Raw genomic sequence first — 18730 nt, forward strand, 5'->3', positions numbered from 1 at the left:
CAGTGGAAGAACCAGAAGCCCCAGGAGATGCAGCAAAGCAGGAAGACGTCAAAGGTTAGTCCATGGGAAATGTGTTAGAGACTCCCTTCCAAAGAATCTCGACCCTGGACAAGAGGCACCCTGATGGAGGCAATCTCAAAAAATTGCCCACCACAGGACCCAAAAGGTACATGCTCACAGCTGTAGTTTTAGAAAATGGCCCCAGCAGCCTGAAGCATCCCAGTGAGTACAGGGCTTCCTTTCCAGGTCTTGTTTACAGGATGCCGTGCACAGGGACTTGAACCCCGAGCCAACGAGGAACCACTCATAATGGGAAAGAACATAAGGACCTTCCCACAGTGTAGTCTAAAAAGCAGTACCAAAACAAAAAAACTGCAAGGAAGACCAGAGGAAAGTAAAGAAACCCATTGTGAGGAACACATGGTGACATAAGACAGACGCAAGTGATCACAGTTCAAGGATGTTTATTGAACAATGTATTATGTATGCAGGTTGGAAAAATGCAGATTCTAAACCTAAATCTAAGATGGGAACTAGCGTCCACCATCAAATGAAAAAAAAAAGGAAGTACTAGTGCCGTTGTGTCAATAAAAGGGCCTATACTAAAAACCCTATTGCCAAACCTCACAACTCATACAAAAAGGTGTGTGGCATGTGTAAAGACTGGTAGGGGGTGGTCTGTACTTCTGCTCTCTATATGGTAGAGGGGAGGCACAGAGGACCCCATCCTAGATTCTCTATTCGGTAGCTATGGTCGAGCAATCAAGGCCTAGCTTCTCAGGAGGTGATGCATGCTGGTTCTTAAGTACAGTGTAGTCCCCAAGCCCCCACAAAGGAATGTCCACACACTGTATTGGTTAGAACACAGTCTTTATATAATCAATATTCAAGGTTATGTACACTTATCATAATAACTCACTTTGTACTTAGGAAAATCAACAATGGCAAATATATACAATTCTAAAGTGGTACCACCCTTTGGTATTAGATCTCATTAAAGTGCATCAACAATACTGTAACAATGTCACACAGATCAATAGTGAAACCAGCAATAGAGAGAGGAGAGAAAATAAGATGGTTGAGCAATAGGCAGAATACTGGCCCCTACCACTAGACACAGTTCTGTGTGGAGACCCCCCCCCACCTGGGCAACCTGTAAAATAAAGATATAGCACAAGCCCAGTCCATATATTGTTCTGCAAGTCTTATTCCCTCCTATAATGTTTTTACCCCGCCAATGTACCTGGTGGAGTCGAGTTCTTCGAAGAGGCGTCGACAGATCCTTCTTGAGCGACCCCCATTCAAGCGGGAGTCACGGATCGTCGAGAAGCGTCAAGGAACTCGGCGTTCGGCGGCGGGGAATCGACGGCCCTTCTTGAATGCCTTCCCTTTCAAGCGGGAGACACGGGGCGTCGAACGTCCGACAACAAACAGGGTAGAACAGCGTTGATGAGGCGGCAGCTTCGATCCAAGCGGTGCTCGTCAACGACGGAGCGTTGGCGTCCTGCAAGGCAGAGGCGTGCGGGGCACCTCGATGGCAACTGTTCTGGACTGCAAAGATTGTGAAGACGGGGTCCCAGCAAGGGCGTCGAGTCGTTCGAGTCTTTGTGGTCTTCGGGTGGCGGGAAACCCACCGTCAGGTTTCTCGTCTGCGCGTTGGTCGTCCTCGACTTTCTCCAGCAGGATAAAGCGGTCGATGGTGCGGACGAGGGAGTCCTTCGATTCAAATGTTCTTAGGCAAGGAGCGGACGGCTCCGGTCGTTGGCGGCACGGCGTCAAGTGGTTCCCACGGCTGGGCAACACAACTTCGACGGGCCTCCAGCTGTTACACAGACCTGCGAACCCTGGTCGACGGCAGTGGACTTCGACGGCGGCGATGTCCGGGTGCTTCACTTCGATCTCCTCGGCGGTCCCGTCTCGGGTCGGCAGACTTTCGAGGGTCTGACTTCCAGGGCGCTTCGGCGAAGATGTAGCGGTGCTCGATGATCCCTCGGAGCACGGGAAGAGGGCGCCTTACCAGGTCCTCTCTCGGGTCAGTCCTCGACGAATTCGGCAGCTTTCAGATCGGTCGAAGCAAGTGCAACAGCAAGTCTTCTTCTTCCAGCTGGGCGTCGAGGATCAGCAGTTCCAGTTACTCTTAATGTGGAGACTCAGCTCCTGAACAATTACCAGTGGTGAGAGGTCCCCAGATATACTATTCTGTCTCTCATCCACACTGCTGGCACACACTCAGCAGCCAATCATACAGAAGGGCATTCATGCAGTCAGTCAGCCAATCAGGCACACAGTGCATTCAGGCCACACTCCTCCCTTTCAGACACTCACAACAAGGAATGTGGATTGGGACAAGTACCCAGCCATTCAACACTACACACTGCATTCAGGCCAGTTTCGGGCAGGGCTGTCTCAGTCTTTGTCTCTCATGCCAGAAACCAGACAACCACAACAAGGAGTGTATATTGGTCACACACTCCATTCACCCAGGTCCCACCCACAGGAGGTACCCACAACATACAGTCACTGGGAAGGCTCCAGTCAGTCTAGCTGGGCCTTCACAACACCACCATATATGGAACTTCCACCCAACAGCCAGTCAGGGGGAAGGGATAGAGTCAGGGCTTCCCAGGACTTTGCGAAAACAAGGTAACAGGCAATAGAAAGCAAGAGGCCACAGGGGCCATCTTGTTTCCTATCAGGAATCAACTGATCCCAATGGCAGGGCCTGGGTATCCCAAAATGGAGGACACCCAGAGCACCTGTCAAATTCAACATGGAGCTGCCACCAGCCCATACCCTGCTCTGCGGGCCACCCACAGGTGCCCAAAAACATACACTAGGGGCACAGGTTTGTACCACTACCCATGGGTGCCATAAGGGTATCCCATGGGTCTGTTCACCAAACCAAAAGAGAGAGCTGCACTGCCAGGAGTCCCACATGGACTCCTGGGCAGAAAACACAACAGAACACACGATAAAAAACAGTAAAGGACAAGGATTCAGAGGCCCTGTCCCTCTGATGCATTTCCAGCATCACAGCATGATTCTCAGAAAAAGAAAGAAGTGCTCTCAAATAATAGTTCAGGATGCGATAGCCTGGGTCTTCCTTCCCCATGTTTTGGACATGGGGTAAGATGGGAGCTTGGAGTACAGTACATTCTCGGGCTTCTCCAGCACGAGGCGGTTCTCAGGACAATCGATGGCCAAGTCTTGTTTCCTGCAAAATTCTCTCGCCTTTGAGGCCCAATGTGGTCAAATAACAAAAACAAAAGTTCCTTTAACCAAATGAAAGTTTGTTGCAATGTTCACTTGGTAATGACTTCACCCCTAGGTCCCCCTCTTCTGCGCGCGGACCCTTCTTGTATCGTACTCCACAAATCTATGTGTCAGTTCTTTTCTTACTTGACGTTTGGATGGTGGCTTCCTCCTGGATCTCCCTCGGACGGGCTCTGACCCCTCTTGACTGTCAGTACTCGGGTGAGGGCTTCACCCCTGGATCTCCCTCTGCTGGGCTTGGACCTCTCATTACTGCTACTACTTGGGCGATAGCTTCATCCTTTTGGCATGCCTCCTTCGGGTTCACCCTTGCCGTCTCTTAACTTTTACTTCCACCTTTCTCAATCTTGAGGGGACAACCTTTCGCAGTTGGATCCCCCTTTGCCGGGCTCTGACCCCGATTCTTAGCCTCCCTTCACTGGGTTTACTGTGGCTCTCGATCAGAGTGATAGTGGCTCACCGCTGGTGTCCCCCTCTTCTGGGCACTGACCCTTCTTTTACTTTCAATGTTCTCCTCTTTACACAGTTCAATGCTTTCGAGGTTCACTTCCCTTTCTAAGTGCTTGTATATCAAAGTCTTTCAATTGTCCGGGGATTTTGCTCGACCCTCTGTATGACCACTTTGACCTATTTCGCTGGCCCATCTACGGCCTTGACAAAGCAGGGGTGGCACAGCCACAGAAAACTGTCCTACAGTGAAGATGGGGGTGGAGGTAACCACGGACAGCCCAAGGAGCATATAATGTGGGGTAGTGGTGTTGCACTACCCTTCCAGGCGATGGCATCAACCAACACCAAAGTGAAAGACACTGTAAGCAAATGGCAGGAAGCGGTGCTGAACAGTCTGGAAAACGTCTCAGGGTAGAAGTAGTGACTCAACACAGTAGCCAGGTCAGAAAACAGTGAAACAGATAGACAGACCTGTTTCTTCTATTTTCCAGGATGAAAGAGCGAACAGAGCGAGCAAGGGCAGGGAGGACCCTTAAGTACCACTGCAAAAAAGTGCTGGCCAGTCAACCAATCACAAAATGTGGCTAGTGAGCAAGCAATCGGGTGGCTAATCGTTCTTGTTGGCCATCAGGACTGCCACTCAGCCCAGATTACCTCAATAGGATGCGAGAGTGAGAGCCCACAGAGCTACAGGCTGCAAGTGGGCTCTCAAAGAGTCCCCATGGTCTGAATGGCCATTACCTTAAGCGGCGCTTTGAAACTATTCCGAGTATGAACTGCCTTACAAATGCTCAATAAAATAAGTAGAGGAAAAAGCGTTGCAAGGGGATATCAGAAGTCCCTTTTCCCACCAAAAATAAGATGGGTATCTAAAAAAAGATATATATTTTTTTTAATGTAGTTATTCACTCGTCTTTGGTACTCCTAGTCCATAGTCCCCTTTCCTCCATACTGATGGGAGTCTGGCCAACGGGGGGTCGGGATGGAACCAGAGCCTTTTTGTGTGCCACAAAGCGAATCATCCCTTTAAATAGGGCCTTCTGCATGGACTCTGCTGACCAGCTTTGATCACAGTCCTTTTTCTGCTCGTCGGCTACCACCAACTAATCGATTGAAGGAGAAAAAGGGCATGTGGACTAAGAGTACAGTAGTCACTTGTTCCATTGCCCCTTTTCCCATACTCATGGGAGATATATACCAGACAAAATGTAAAGGTGGTGGTGGTGGAAGAGAGTCTCAATAGCGACTTGAGAAAAGGTTCTGGAGGACAGCTTCACCAAACCTACCATCAGCTCTGGAGCGCGTGGCAAGAACGTAGAGTTTGCAAAAAGCAGAGAGCATGGACCATGTAACAGACCTGCTGACCACATCCCGCGGAACGCTATGCTGAAAGGCCACAGCAGTAGCTTTAGCAGTAATAGTATGGGCATTTAGACCAGTCAGAGGATTAGAAGTTGTAACAATGATTAATACTAGCAAACAGCCACATTGGATGCTCGAGTATCCAAAGCCAACTAATAAGCATTCAAGACTTCCTCTTCTGATTGGCTCTGTGTATTGTGTGGGAAGTCAGAAACAGCAGACGCTCTAAATTTTGCTCTAGTCTTCGATTAGTCTCTTCCTCATTAATATCTAACCAACAATTTATCTCTGCCTCTGGTTGATTAAACAGCATGGGCTGCTTCCCGATTCACAAGCCCAACCATGTCTTTTCCCTGGATTCCCAACCAGGAATCGGGGTGGGTCTCTCCAGTGATCATTATCCTTTTCTGGGTTTTCGGGTTTCTCACCCCTACTTGGCCAAGGTTTCTCTTGTCCATTCTTGGGCTCTGCTTGATCTCATCCTGCCATGGGTTTTGGCCTCTTACCCTGCATTTGGGTTTTGTTGCCCTCACCCTGGCCGGGTCGGTGTGGGGGGCGAGGAGGGGGGGGTGTTTTCAGGGACCCCACTTGGGAGTCTGGTTCCTTGTAGCCTACCTTGGACTATGGCCCCTTAACCTTCGGGCTCTCGGCTCCAGACATGCACTGCTTGTGAATGGAAGTTCTTGGTTCCTTGGTCAGAAGGCTTCACAGCATTCCGTGGGCATGTCCTTGCATTCGCTCACCATGCTAGTTGTTGGCCTGCCTCCCCCAGGCCGCACCACCCAGGAGGAGGTCTCTCTGCTGCTCCGTGGGGACTTGCTCTCCTCTGTGCGGATTGTATCTTTACGTCCCAGCAAAGAGGGTGCGTGTCCATTCTCTTCTTTTTCATTTCAGGCATGGGCGGTGTCTAAAAGGGGTCAGAAGACAAGCTGACTACTTGTAGGAGTCAGGACAACATTCAGTTCCCATATAACCAATGAAACTTATCTCTGTGTGATAGACTTAATTCTAAGGGGGCCCCAACCCAAAGGAGATCACACTTGCCCTGTCCATGTTATATTAAGCTCCGCAGACTCACCTTCCTAGTCCCAAATGGGGTGGCTCCCCCTTGGAGAGAGGGGTCAATTTTCCTTGATTCGGCACATTATGCAAAACATAAAGGCTCTCCTAACAGAACAATGAAGAAGAACATTGGCAGGGAACAAAGTTGGAAAAAAGGTTGGAAGGACAACCTCCACATTAATGTGGGAGGACGTCACCATAGGAAGAAAGACTGGGTGGCTTCTCAAAACAACCATACCTTTGTGAAAAATGGTGCAAGATTCAGTGGTAGAACAATGTGCATCTTGCTCGATGCTAATGTGAGGGTCACCAAACCGATGACCTTCCAAGAAAGAAGATACATTCGGAGGAGGCCAGCCACTCTAAAGGTTTATGGGCAAGAGCTGATAGAACATTGTTAAGTCCCATATAGTGTGAGGCACCTTAACAGGAAGATAAACCTTTAAAAGAACTTCCACATGCCTATAAAGGGTTTGATTTGAAGTCAAGAAGATGTAGTGTTTTGATAAGTTGCAGTACCTGCCAATTAGGGTCAACAAGCTTCTACCGAAACGCCAAATACGAAATGAAAGAACAAACATTATTCAGTGAACAAGATAAAGTGTTGATGAGGATCCTAGGATCTGTAGCAAAATGGACTCACTTCCCTCCCCAACTGCAATTGTAATCCAGGCTGCAAGGAAGTCATCCCACCTAATCAGGTTATCTGAAGATAAACCAAGTTGTAGTAAGGTCAATTCCACAGCAATCAAGTGGCAAGTTAATCAGTCGAAGGCAGAGATGGGGAACTTTGCCCTGCTATTGCTGGAGGTTGTGACAGTCTGTCAGGAGAATGGACCCTTATAGACAAAGCTTTGTGAGGTCAGAGAATAGAACTGGGATGGTCAGAAAGGGGCTATTCAAATGAGAGTGGTGTTGTTAGTTTTTGCAAACTTTGTTAGTACTCTGGGAAGCAAATGGGCTGGAGGAAACGAAGAGAAACATGAAGTGCCACTTAACCATCAGAGTGTCCCCTAACTAATGCTGTTTGATCCCACAACAGAATGCAAAGGGAAGGTATTTGTGATTTAGAGGGGTCACAAAGAGATCCATGGTCAGTTTACACCATTGAAGATAAATTTGAAAGAGTGCAGACTGTTTGATCTCCTATTTGTGATTCAAAGAATTCATTCTGCTGTGGTAAGCTGCCTCGATGTTGAGGACTCCAGAAATAACTATTCCTTTGATTGAGATCCTGGGTAAAAGTACCCATTCCGAGATCAAAAGATAACTAGTGGGGGAAATCTGGTGCCCTGTGCTTGATTATGTAGATCATGGCAGTAGAACTAGTCTGTATTCGAAAAGCTTTCCTCTAAAGACCTGGTAGTAGCGCCCATAGAGCATTGATGGTGCATGGTAATCCCAATAATTTTATGTGTTTTGTCTTCTCCGAAATTGACTCCAGTACATTAAGCTTTAGGTCTTTTAGGGTGGCTCCCCACCTGATGAGAAGTGAGTGGTGATGCATTCCTCATGGGGGCTCTTGAAAAGGAATCCTTTGAATCAGATTTGGTGAGTCAGTACACAATGTCAGATCCTGCAATATTGAGTCAGGAATCTGAATGCAATCTGATTGTTTTCAGGAAAATGGTTTCCAGGAGGCCGCTAGGTATATCTGTAAGCATCTCACTATCATATGACCCAGTGGTAAGCACAAGACATGGTGCCATAAAGTGTAGCAGCCTCTGGACTCACCAGGCCGAGATGGCTGGTCTGCTCCGAAAATATGCAACCGCGACACCTAGGTGCAATATGCATAACCGAGCAGGTCAATCCCATACACACTCCAGAAATGTTACTCTCTATTGGTACAAGAGGAGATTTCTTAAAATTGACAGAAAAACAGAGGTTTCACAAGGTGTTCACAAGCATTTGGCCGGAAGAGAGCACTACCTTCGTGGCAAGGTATTTGTATTTATTTTATTTATATAGCGCACCAGGCCCAAGGGCATCAGGGCGCATCACTTAGTTTCAGGCATGGTACATACAAAGCATTTGAACAGAATATACAAGTTATACAGGAAATATACAAATGTACAAGACAAGAGCAGGTTATAACAATAAGCCGTTATCGGATGACTCTAAGGGCAATGGGAGCAGAGTCACGGCAATTCTTGGGCAGACAGCCAAGCGTTGGCTTTGCGCTTGAAGGCCGGGAAGGAGGATTCAGCTCTAATAGGATTAGGTAACGAGTTCCAAAGCTTCGCTGCTAGGACTGGGAAGCTGCGTCCACCAGCTCTCTGGAGGTTGAAGCGCAGGATAGCGAAGCCGTTGGTTTGGGCACTTCTGAGTGGTCTTGCAGTGGTATGTGGTGTAAATATGCTGGCTAGGTAGCTAGGGGCTTGGTTGGCGAGGCTTTTGTGTGTGAGCGCAAATGCTTTAAGAGAGACTCTTTGGGAGACTGAGTGCCATTGAAGACTGGTCTAGTGTCAGAAATGTGGAGGTTCCTAGGAATGTTTGGAGCCACTGCAATTGCATTATTTTGGATGATTTGTAGTTTAATATTACATTGATTGGTACCCAGATAGGGGACATTGCAGTAAGCAATTTTGGATAGGACCAAGGTCCTGGCTAGTGTGGTGCAGTTGGCTGGTGAATAGAAGGGGCGGCATGCTGTGATAAGCTTGCAGGTGTATGAAGCCGCCGATGATACTGCATTATTTTGCCTGGGTGGAATCGATGTAGATACCAAGCGCTTTTGTATCCTTAGCCACTTTGATGGTGTTGCCATCAATGGTGAAGGATTTAAACGATGAGTCAAGTTTCCTAAGTCTTTGGTGGGAGCCAAGGATGAGGAGCCCAGTCTTTTCGTCATTTAAGCATAATTCATGCTGCGCCATACAGGCCTGGATGACTTGATAAATGCCGTTGATGGCTAGAGAGTCGGTTTTGCGGTCTCCTGTGATGGGGATAAGTATCTGGGTGTCATCTGCGTAGTTGGTATATGTGACACCCAGTAGATACAAGATGTCAAAAAGGGGGTTTGTGAACACATTGTAGAGTGTCGGGGACACATATGATCCTTGAAGGACTCCACAAGTGACAGGTGAAGGTTCAGCAGTGGCAGTGGGGGAAGAAGACCCTCATGGATCTGTTATCCAGGAAGGAGGTTATCCAAGCTGTAGCTTTGTCTGAAAAGTGGATGGCAGTTTTAAGGTGGCAGCATAGGATTTGGTGATTTACTAAATCGAAGGCCGCAGCGAGATCTAAGAGGACTAAGAGGGCCCGTTTCCCCTTATCTTTTAGGTCTTCAATCTGAGTTTTAAGGTCTAAATGAGCAGTTTCAGGACCATATCGCGGACGGAAACCAGATTGCCTAAATCCCAAGAGATTATTAGTTTCCAAATAATCTTGGATCTGCAGGTATGCAGCATGATCAAGAATTTTTAAAAGGAAAGGGACCGTGGTGATCGGTCTGTAGTTAGTGGGTATGTTAGCGTCCAAAGTGGGTTTTTTCAGGAGAGGAATAACCCAGGAATCCTTGAGATTGTCCGGGACAATCCCAGATCTGAATGAGAAGTTTGAGTGTGGTGATGAAGGGCGCCAAGTTTTGCAAGGCCTCCTTAATAATGGCAGCAGGGCATGGGTCCACCTGACAATTGGAGGGTTTAAGGTTGTTGATAATGTGTTCAACTTCAATGATGAAGAGGGGAGAGAAGCTAAATGGTTTCAAGGATTCATTGTTGGAGTTGATGTTAGCCTGAGGGGTATTATGTTGCAGGCTGGGCTGCAAGCTGTTTTTTTCCGTTAATTTTAGTTTGGAGAGCCTTTTGAATGTTAGCACATCAGGTGCTGTCTTTGGAGCAGGTGTCTGGTGGGTTGGCGGGGGATTCCAATTCCTTTAAGATTTTGAATAACTCCTTGGTGTTAGATTGGGCTAGTTCAATGTGTTTATTGTATGTCTCTTTTTTAGCAGAAAGTATGGCTCCTTTGTAATTTAGGGTAGCTAAGGCAATACTTGCTTTATTGGCTTCTGTTGGATTGCTTTTCCATCGTGCTTCAAGAATCCTTTTTTCCTTGCATAGGGTTCTCAGCTGTGGCGTGAACCAAGTGTTGAGGTGGGCTCCGAGGTTTGGGTTTTCTTAGTTTGGAAGGTGCGATAAGATCAAGGGCTTTCAGCATGGTCTGATTGTACCCGTCTACCAAGACAGTAGGATCAGAGCAAGAGGATGAGAGATCATCGAGAGCGGGGAGAATGAGTGGGAGTAGTTTGGCGCAGGTTATGTTATGCTTATTTCTTGTGGTGGCGGGTGCAATATTGGGAATTGAGTGGATAATTTTAGTAGGGATGCTGAAGGTGATTAGGTGATGGTCGGTCCATGCACATGGTTGATTGGATTCAACATTAGTGTCACAATTTAAGGCAGCTATCCAATTGAGGGTCCTGCCCTTGGAGTGAGTTGGCATAGTGACCTGTTGTCTGAAGCCTAGGTTGAGTAGCAGGTTGTTCACATCGTGGGCAGAGGCATCGTTAGGGTCTTGGTAGCCTAGATTGAAATCACCTAATACAATGATTTGAGACTTGGTCTTGGTATTGTCAGCGAGGATGTGGGAGAGGTCCTCAGCAAATGTGGATAATGGGCCATGAGGTCTGTATATAATGAGGAGTGAAATAGTCTGGTTGGGGGCGATGGCTAGCTTGGCTGTGAGCAATTCTGCTGAGGTGATTTGGCAGGGAGCGGTGAGGCAGAGATTAATCGAGGTTTTGTGAATAATGGCGACACCGCCTCCTTTAGATTGATCAGTGTTACGGTCAATTCTAATAATAGTGTATCCTTCAGGGATAGAAGAGGTCCTGAGGCAGCGTGGAGCCAGGTTTCAGTAATGGCTATGAAGTCCAAGTCGTGAGTTGTGATGAGGTCAGCCATATCGAGTGCGTGGGCCGTGATTGACCTAGTGTTGATCAATGCAGCCTTAAGATAAGGTTGTGGGGCTATGCGGTTGGGTACTCGAATCAGGAGTGAAGTCCAATATGGGTGTGGGTGCGTGGTGGTGGGCAGAGGCTGTAGGCTCGATGCGAGATGGTTTGGCCGGCAAATTGGTGTTAGTGGGACGGTGGGAGATGTGGGGGAGTCTAGACCTAGTCTAAGATTTCTCACGGGCACAATGCAAGGTTGGTTGGGAGTGGGCTCCATGGCGAAATGTTCGAGCAAAAGGGACGGCGAGTTAAGATAAGGGTTGGCAGGAGGGTCGACCGTAGTCGACGGTGTAAGGTGTTACTGCTGTGTGCAACACGAGGTGTCACTAAGGCGGAGCACGTGTGAGGTGGGATGCATGTTAGGTATAAATTGTGATGCACAGGAGGATGAGGAAAAGACGTGTGGGCAGGTCAGTGGTGAGGCTGCGGTAGGGGCGTTATAACAGAGTAATAGTGGTCCCAGCAATGCTGATAAACGGTGAGACATAGTGCAAGGTGAGTACAGACAATGGTAGAACTCTGGCCGAGCATAGTAGCAGGTATATAAGGGATGCAGAGTTGAGTCTGCAGTATGTGGTGGGTGGTACTGCATATATAAATTACCTATGGGGGTCAGCTAACAGTTATACCAGGTAGCAGGAGGAGTAAAGGCGCAGCATGGGGGAGTGTCTGGGTGGGCAATGATAATTTTAAGCAATAGGGCAGCCTAGGCGCAGTATTGGAGAAAGAGGCTGGACACGGGTCTCAGAGCATACATGCAAAAAATAGGACTGTGTGTTTGGATAACTACACAGTAGGCCCAATCATAGGGTCGGTACGTTTATCAGCGAAGAACCATAGACAATTATAAAGGCTGAGCAAGTCCGACTAAGATGCAGTGTGGGGGGTGACGGGCTAAGCATGGGTCTCAGAGCATACATGCAGCAATAGGACAGTGGGCTAAAATGACTGATCCGGTGGCATAATCACAAAGTCAGCACCAAAGGAGGGGAGGAAGGCAAGGCCGTAATGAGGTGCAGGGCCAGGCAGGTCACATGTGAAAAATGCCAAGTAAATAGCGTGTCCACGGGTATTAGCAATTTACAGCAGCACAGTAGCACAGGCAATACGCAACATGAAGTCATGGAAAGTTATAGAGGGTGGTACAGGGAGCGGTTTCAATGAGCACAGGGCTGAGAGGGGAGCAAGCGTGCGCAGCAAATGGGTGGGTAGGAAGTGAGCACGCATATATAGCATCTCCGGGGGGGTGGCGCATGGAGAATAGCTCCGATAGTAAGGCCGGAAGCAACAACTAGAACAGGTAATGTTACTGCAGGCAAAAAATGTTTGAAACGTTGGAAGGTCTTACGGTGGAAGGATCATGTAGATGAGTCTGTGGCAGTCTGGTTTGGTGAAAACTCTGTGTACGATGATCCAGATGGTCGCCGAGGTAGCAGGGGAAAAATGGGCATAGTGTCTGGGAGAACGGCGTGGAAGGCTGTGGACAGGGGAAGCCTTTGGGGGTAGTGCCTTTGCAGGGAGGGCCGGCTCTCGCCTGCTGGTTTGGATTGGGCACTGATAACGGGCCAGCAGCCAATCAGGAGCCACCCTGGTAGAGTGGAAGTAAGAAGGGTGCTTCTGATGGTCATTGAAATCTGCAGGCGGCCATCTTTGAAGGTGCAAGCCTCGTGGTGTGAGATGGCGGATTCCAGTTTATGTGGACATTGCTGGATGCGGGGGCTCTGGTACAGGGTTGCCATTACTACAGATCAAGCGGCAATCAAATTAGGGAGATCACGGTATCATCAGAAAAATTGAATCTAGATTTGGCAAGATTCGAGTAAATAAGCCATCCGGCTTACCTTTTAACAGCCTCGTGCAGGGTGCATTTTCCTGGCTGCTCCTGCAGTGTAAGGGGGGGGAAGCTCCTGCTCCTTCCATGGAGTTGAAACAATGCAGCAGAGGATCAGGTGGGGATATACATTGGACAAAGAGCTTATTGCTATATTCTTGAACTTGCATAAGCACTCTTGGTGCTGTAGTGAGTCCAAAAGGCAGTGCCTTCTGTTGGCCATGGTGTCTTCTCATGAGGTATTCAAATGGAGACATGGAGAGGAGCATATCTGAGGTCCAGCGCAAAGAACCAGTCATCCTTTTCAACAACTCCCAAGAACAGTGCTCTTGAATTGTTTTGTTGGAGAGAAAAAGATTGAATGAGGAGAGGTCTGGAATTGCCACCAGGCCCGCCTGGTTCTTCTTGGGCATAAAGAGTTTTGAATAAAATCCTTGACCACTCTAATTTGATGAACTGGTTCCATTGCTCCCATCAGCAAAAGGTTGTTGACATCCTCTAAGAGTAGGGCCCAGCTGACTCCAAAAGAGGGAGGAGGCAGGGGGGGAGGGGTGAACGAGGGAATGTTGAGACCATAGCCCTTGGATATCACCTAGAGGATCCAGGGGTCCTGGAAAAAAGCTTGCATGTGATCCAGATGAAAAGTAAGTCTGCTGCTGACTGGCGTTGAGTGGGGATCAGGGTTGAAAGCCTGCAATCCAAATGTTCGAGGGAGAAAAGACTGAAGATTATTTTTCATAAATAATCTTCAATCTTTTCTCCCCTGAACATTTACAACTTGGCCCCCGCCCACACCCACACACCCCTACTTACCTAGAGTCCCTGCAAGGCCTGTTCCCTTTCACTTCCGGGATCGGGAACCAGCGCTGCAGGCTCCCTTCCATTTTTTGGAGGATGGCTGCGGGACACACCCGTGCAAACCCCGCTCACAATATAGTAAACAAGGGTGCGGGGGACACCCCCGCAATCCCCAGCACCGAATGCGTGATCTGGTTGAACTTTTGGTCAGTTCGGAATTTTCAAAAGGCCGAAATTCGGCCAAATCATGCTTTCGGTCATATATTATCGGACATTCGTCGAGTGGACCTGCATTTCCCAGTCATTCTTTCTTTGCATCAGCAGCCGTTGAAGAGAAGCCTACAAAAAAAGCCATTAGAAGAAGGCTCTGGCATGCTTTCTTCTGTGATAGCGATCCGGGTCCGTGGACTTTCTATCCTGGCAGCCTCAAAAACCACTGAATTCTCTTTGGCTTGAGTCACAGTAATAAAGTGGACGATGAAAGGGCTTTGGGACCAGTTTTGGGTAAGGATTTGGTAGCCTACGTAAAAGTCTCATATGTTGAGATCCTTTTCCGTGGAGGAATGAAAGATATCCTGTCCATTAAGTGGGAGATCCAAAATCTGGTCCTGCATCTCCTGAGAGAATTTGGTAGAGTGGATGCAAACAACTCTATGCGTGTTGGTCCCCAAAGCTATGTGCAGGTTTGCTGTGTCGATGTGGTATACAGACACCTCTAGTAAATCCTGGGCTGACCTTGCCCTCAGCAAGGACTGCTTCTCTGCTGGAAGGAATCCTAGGAAATCGCTTAGATCTCTCTGCAGCTTCCGACTGCCACAGCCAGAACACCTGCAGTGGCTTGTCTGAAACGGAGAGAGGCGCTGGAATAAACCTTAGAGCCATAAACTTCAGACAGCAGGTCTTCTCTGCTGAGCAAAGAGGCTGGGGAGTACCGAAACCAGAAATGTTAGCATAATGGTACGCTGGTGACACCAGTGCAGAGTGTAGTGGAGGGTAGCTAAAGCTTTTCTGAAGGAAGAGGCCTGTAGCAAGTATGCAGTTTCTTGTTGGTAGGCTGCAAGGGGTGTGGTTTCTGCCATAACTTGGTTGACTCAGCCAGAACATCCTCCTAGATGTAAGGACCATGCAGATTGACCTGAATTACTACATTTTGCGGGACCAGTAGGCCAAAACACAATTTTATCGCTCCCATTTTGCATGCTTTTGAACTGAAGGTCACAGTGATACTTCCCACAAGGGGAAGCTGTTAACTCTAAACAAAGAGCGTAATGAGAGACAGGGGGCAGCCCCATAATGGAGTATGTGGTTTAGTAAATGGCGAGATCACAGAGAAACTGAAACAAGTGGTTATCCTTCTTACCTCAATAGCATGAGTGTACTGCTCCAGCCGGTCATCAATCTTTGAGATCGGGAGGGCGGGCTGAGATTTCTTTACACTATTACTGAAAGAGGGAACAAGGGAAAGCATGAGAAACAAAGGGAAAAGTAAAAGGGAAGAAAGATTGCAAGAGGAAGGGAATAAGAATTTAAAAAGAGAAAATGTTTGAACTGAACAAAAAAAAAACAGAATATCTCAAAATCCAAAAAAGAAAAAGAGAAACAAGGGGTACAAGGTAACATAAAATGTATAGGTTTAGGGAAGCCTTGCATGTAAAAAAAAAAAAATAAAAAAAAAAATAAATCGAACATTGAGGGTATCAAGAGTCGCTCTCTCTACACTTACCCCAGTCTCCACCGACCAGGTGCACTTGGACCTCCCCCTCCCTGTGACTGTCTGTGCACTTGCAAGATCTGTACGCACCATGCCTGAAGATAGTCCGTTCTCCCTCGTCTTCACCCCTTAATTGTACTGGTAAAACTGCAGAATCGCTGCAAGCTCTATCTGCTGTATCTCAAACTGTTAAATGTATTTTACGCACTTACTCTGCATGTGCAGACTATTTATTGTCTCCGAATTTCAAGGGATCTGAGCGACTCCACCCCCCACTATGTTACCACCCTCCTTGAGCGCTTTGAAACAAGTGCCTGTGTATAGGCGCTTTATAAATAAACAATACCATACCAAGAAAATGAGGGACACTTGAACATAAATCAAAGAGCCAGGGACGAGAGATAGGAAAATTAAGGGTTAAGGAGGATGGTGGAGGTATTACAGGGGACAAGGAATAAAGGAAAAGTGGGGGACAGAGATAGCATGGGTAGAGAATGGGGGCGGAGTGGAACTCAAATAAATAGGTCAGCCCAGAGTGAGCGACAGGGTCATTCTGCACTCTGCAAGCACCAGTCCAAATCTTGTGCAAAACTATGTAATGATGAGCACAGCATGAAGGGGGAACAGTGGCTCCTGAAGCATCCTTTCTCTTGGCCTGGCAGCTGACAGATTAAAGGATACCTCTGAAGTTGATGGGCGATCACAGTTAAAAAGGTAATAGTCTTGTATGAGAAGTAAACATGTAAAGTTCAGGATGTGAACATGTAAAAACCGTTAAGCTAAAACTTTGAAAGGGAAAGAAAACAACCCGGACATGCGGAAAACAGTCTAACGCGAAACTCAAAAGATATTCCAGAAAATGACTAAGACTAAATGTAGAGGGGCGATCTGGCCCAACAGTAGGGCAAATCAACAGAGCAGGTGCCCACCAGGAAGGTGGTACCTTCTTCTGAGTATTCCACAGGAGCCTGGAATCAGGGCTTATAGTCACATAGGGTCAGGGTAAGGAGCAGGAATACTGGGAACGCTGAATGGTGGCTCCTGTGGAAACAGGAAATTCACATGTAGACTATGAGCAAAACATTTTCCCCCTCTCCAGTGCTAGTGAAGAATCTTCAAGCCTTGTGATTCTTCACTCAAGAGCAACAAGGGTTTTCAGAAGCTTTGTACAACTTGGCTCCTTCTTCACTGGTAAATTTTATTTCTTTGGACAGGCGAGCATGCAGAGAATTTTGTATAAATCTAGCATTATCCTTTGGAGATTTTACCATGAACCAAACTAGCCCTAATCAATGGTAATGGACAAGCAAGGTATTCTTTGCGGTGCCAAGTCAGCACAATGCTCCAGAGGGTACAGACCCTGGGGTCAACAGGAAAAGGTCAGCTCAAGTGGCCCCATGACTGAAGTTAGGTGAAAGATATTTTCCTTGCAACACTGCCACCAGTGGGAACCTGCCAGCAATGAGGTCACTTTGGAACAAGCTAGGCCTAGGGCGGTTGGCAGGCATCTAGTCCCATGCACTACAAGAGAGTCGTCTTGTGTAATCTTCTGGTAAGCATCGTAAGACTATGATGTCCAATCTGAGCACTATCCCTTAGGGTTGTCAGAACACAGCAGAACAATGTCAATAGGAAAGTGGTCATCAAAGTTAAATGAAGATAAACCATACAGCCTGATTTCAATCTATGTTTGTACCGCCCACCATCAGGTAAGATGAGACAGGCACCAGGAATACCTATCACTACCCTTCCAACTGAGGACCTTTATACGACGAGAGGTGTGAAAAGGCTAGCCCACACAGATTTGTGCAGGTGCCTCCTGAATTATTGTCCCCAAACACACCAGTAATTGCAGGGTTTTGCAAGTGGACTGGTCACCCCCCCCCCCCCCAACCACTACTACCATCCAGCAAGCAATGCCCACTAACATCTTTCAAACATTTAAACGGAAAAACTTATGGAGAAGTCGAGGCCAAGCACATCTGCTTGAATTCTTACTTGAAAGAACAGCAGCAAAAAAAGAAGCTACAGCATTGTAGAGAAACGGCAGGCTCCCAATTTTTCATATCATACAGTTGATATCACAATAGCAACATGCTTTATAATAAATGTATATCCAAATCAGTCACCTTACTGCTGCATTCTATTCCCAGAGTACCAATAATCCTGATCTTTCTTCTTCTCCCTTATCACATGCTGCCACATTTGTTTCTTTCCCATGTCAACACAGATGAGACCCTTGACAGCCCCATCACCCATGTTTATGATCACAGTTCTTGTGTTAATGTTGACCTTAAAATGAACACCGTGGAAAGAAGACGTGGGACCATTTACTTTAGCTGCACGTAGTAAGCACTTAGCTCATGGTTGGTTAATAATTGCTTTAGCTAGGGGCATTCACAAACTGCTACCAAACGTTCCAATCATCTGTCAACAGTCCATACAAAGTGAAAAGAAAATCAGGGACCAGATGAAGCTGGATAAATTCTCAACCAACATTGCTGGTATAGAGGGTCTGAAAGGAGGTTTGGCGGGGGCATAAGGTTAGGAGAGTGCAAGCAGCACGGGCATGGTCAAGAGTGTTCTCAGGGGCTTTGCAATGTTGTGTAATACCCTCTTGTCTGCTCTTTCAGGTTGGTAAAGTTCAACACATATTGCCTACGCACTCAGTTGTTTCAGTAGTAATAATCCAAATTGGGAACCATAGACTTGTAGGAGTTAGAGAAGCACCGAGCTACAAAACCTCTCTATACTCACAATAGCTTTTGAACGCCCGCCCCCACCCCATCAGGCTTAGCTATATTGCCTTAATTGTGTCCCTTCTACACAAAATACCCACTTTAGTCTGCAATAGTGCAGGTATACTCATGCTTAACTCAAAAGAGAGGGAGTGCTTTTAACCTAGGAGGCACAAAACCTCACTCACCTCTTCTTGATGGAACGGTTCAAAGATTCGGTCCGGTCCAGGATCTGATGGAGCAAAAGAGAAGACATTAAGAAGAGGACGGTGGTCACGGAATGACAGAGAGGATACAAACTATTAAATGACAAATGACAGCAGTAAGCATTTAACCAACCCCAATAATTACCCAATGCTGAATGTAAATGAACGATCATGCAGTGTACATCTGTACTTTCCAGCTTGTGTGAGTGAGAGAAATTAGTACTAGACATAAAGGTTGAGGTTTAGTAGTGCCATGGTGGTGGACACCATTTTGGGTGGTGGGTGAGATACACTGTTGGACTGTGTGTGTAGAATGAGGCTGGTTAGAATGTAGAGAGGGTG

General features: G+C 47.3%; 1 protein-coding gene across 2 annotated transcripts in view; it reads right to left on the reverse strand.

Moving 5' to 3' along the window:
- LSP1 (lymphocyte specific protein 1) overlaps positions 1–18730 on the reverse strand; it is a 393235-nt gene that overhangs the window by 44900 nt on the left and 329605 nt on the right. For both annotated transcript variants that reach the window (XM_069623945.1, XM_069623946.1), the window contains exons 7-8: positions 18371–18414; positions 15094–15175 (exon numbers count right to left, since the gene is read on the reverse strand). In XM_069623945.1, coding sequence (XP_069480046.1) covers positions 15094–15175; positions 18371–18414 — 126 coding nt within the window. The remainder of the gene's footprint in view (positions 1–15093; positions 15176–18370; positions 18415–18730) is intronic.

This window comes from Ambystoma mexicanum, chromosome 11, assembly GCF_040938575.1.
Source record: "Ambystoma mexicanum isolate Mex_15411 chromosome 11, UKY_AmexF1_1, whole genome shotgun sequence".
Taxonomy (NCBI): Eukaryota; Metazoa; Chordata; class Amphibia; order Caudata; family Ambystomatidae; genus Ambystoma; species Ambystoma mexicanum.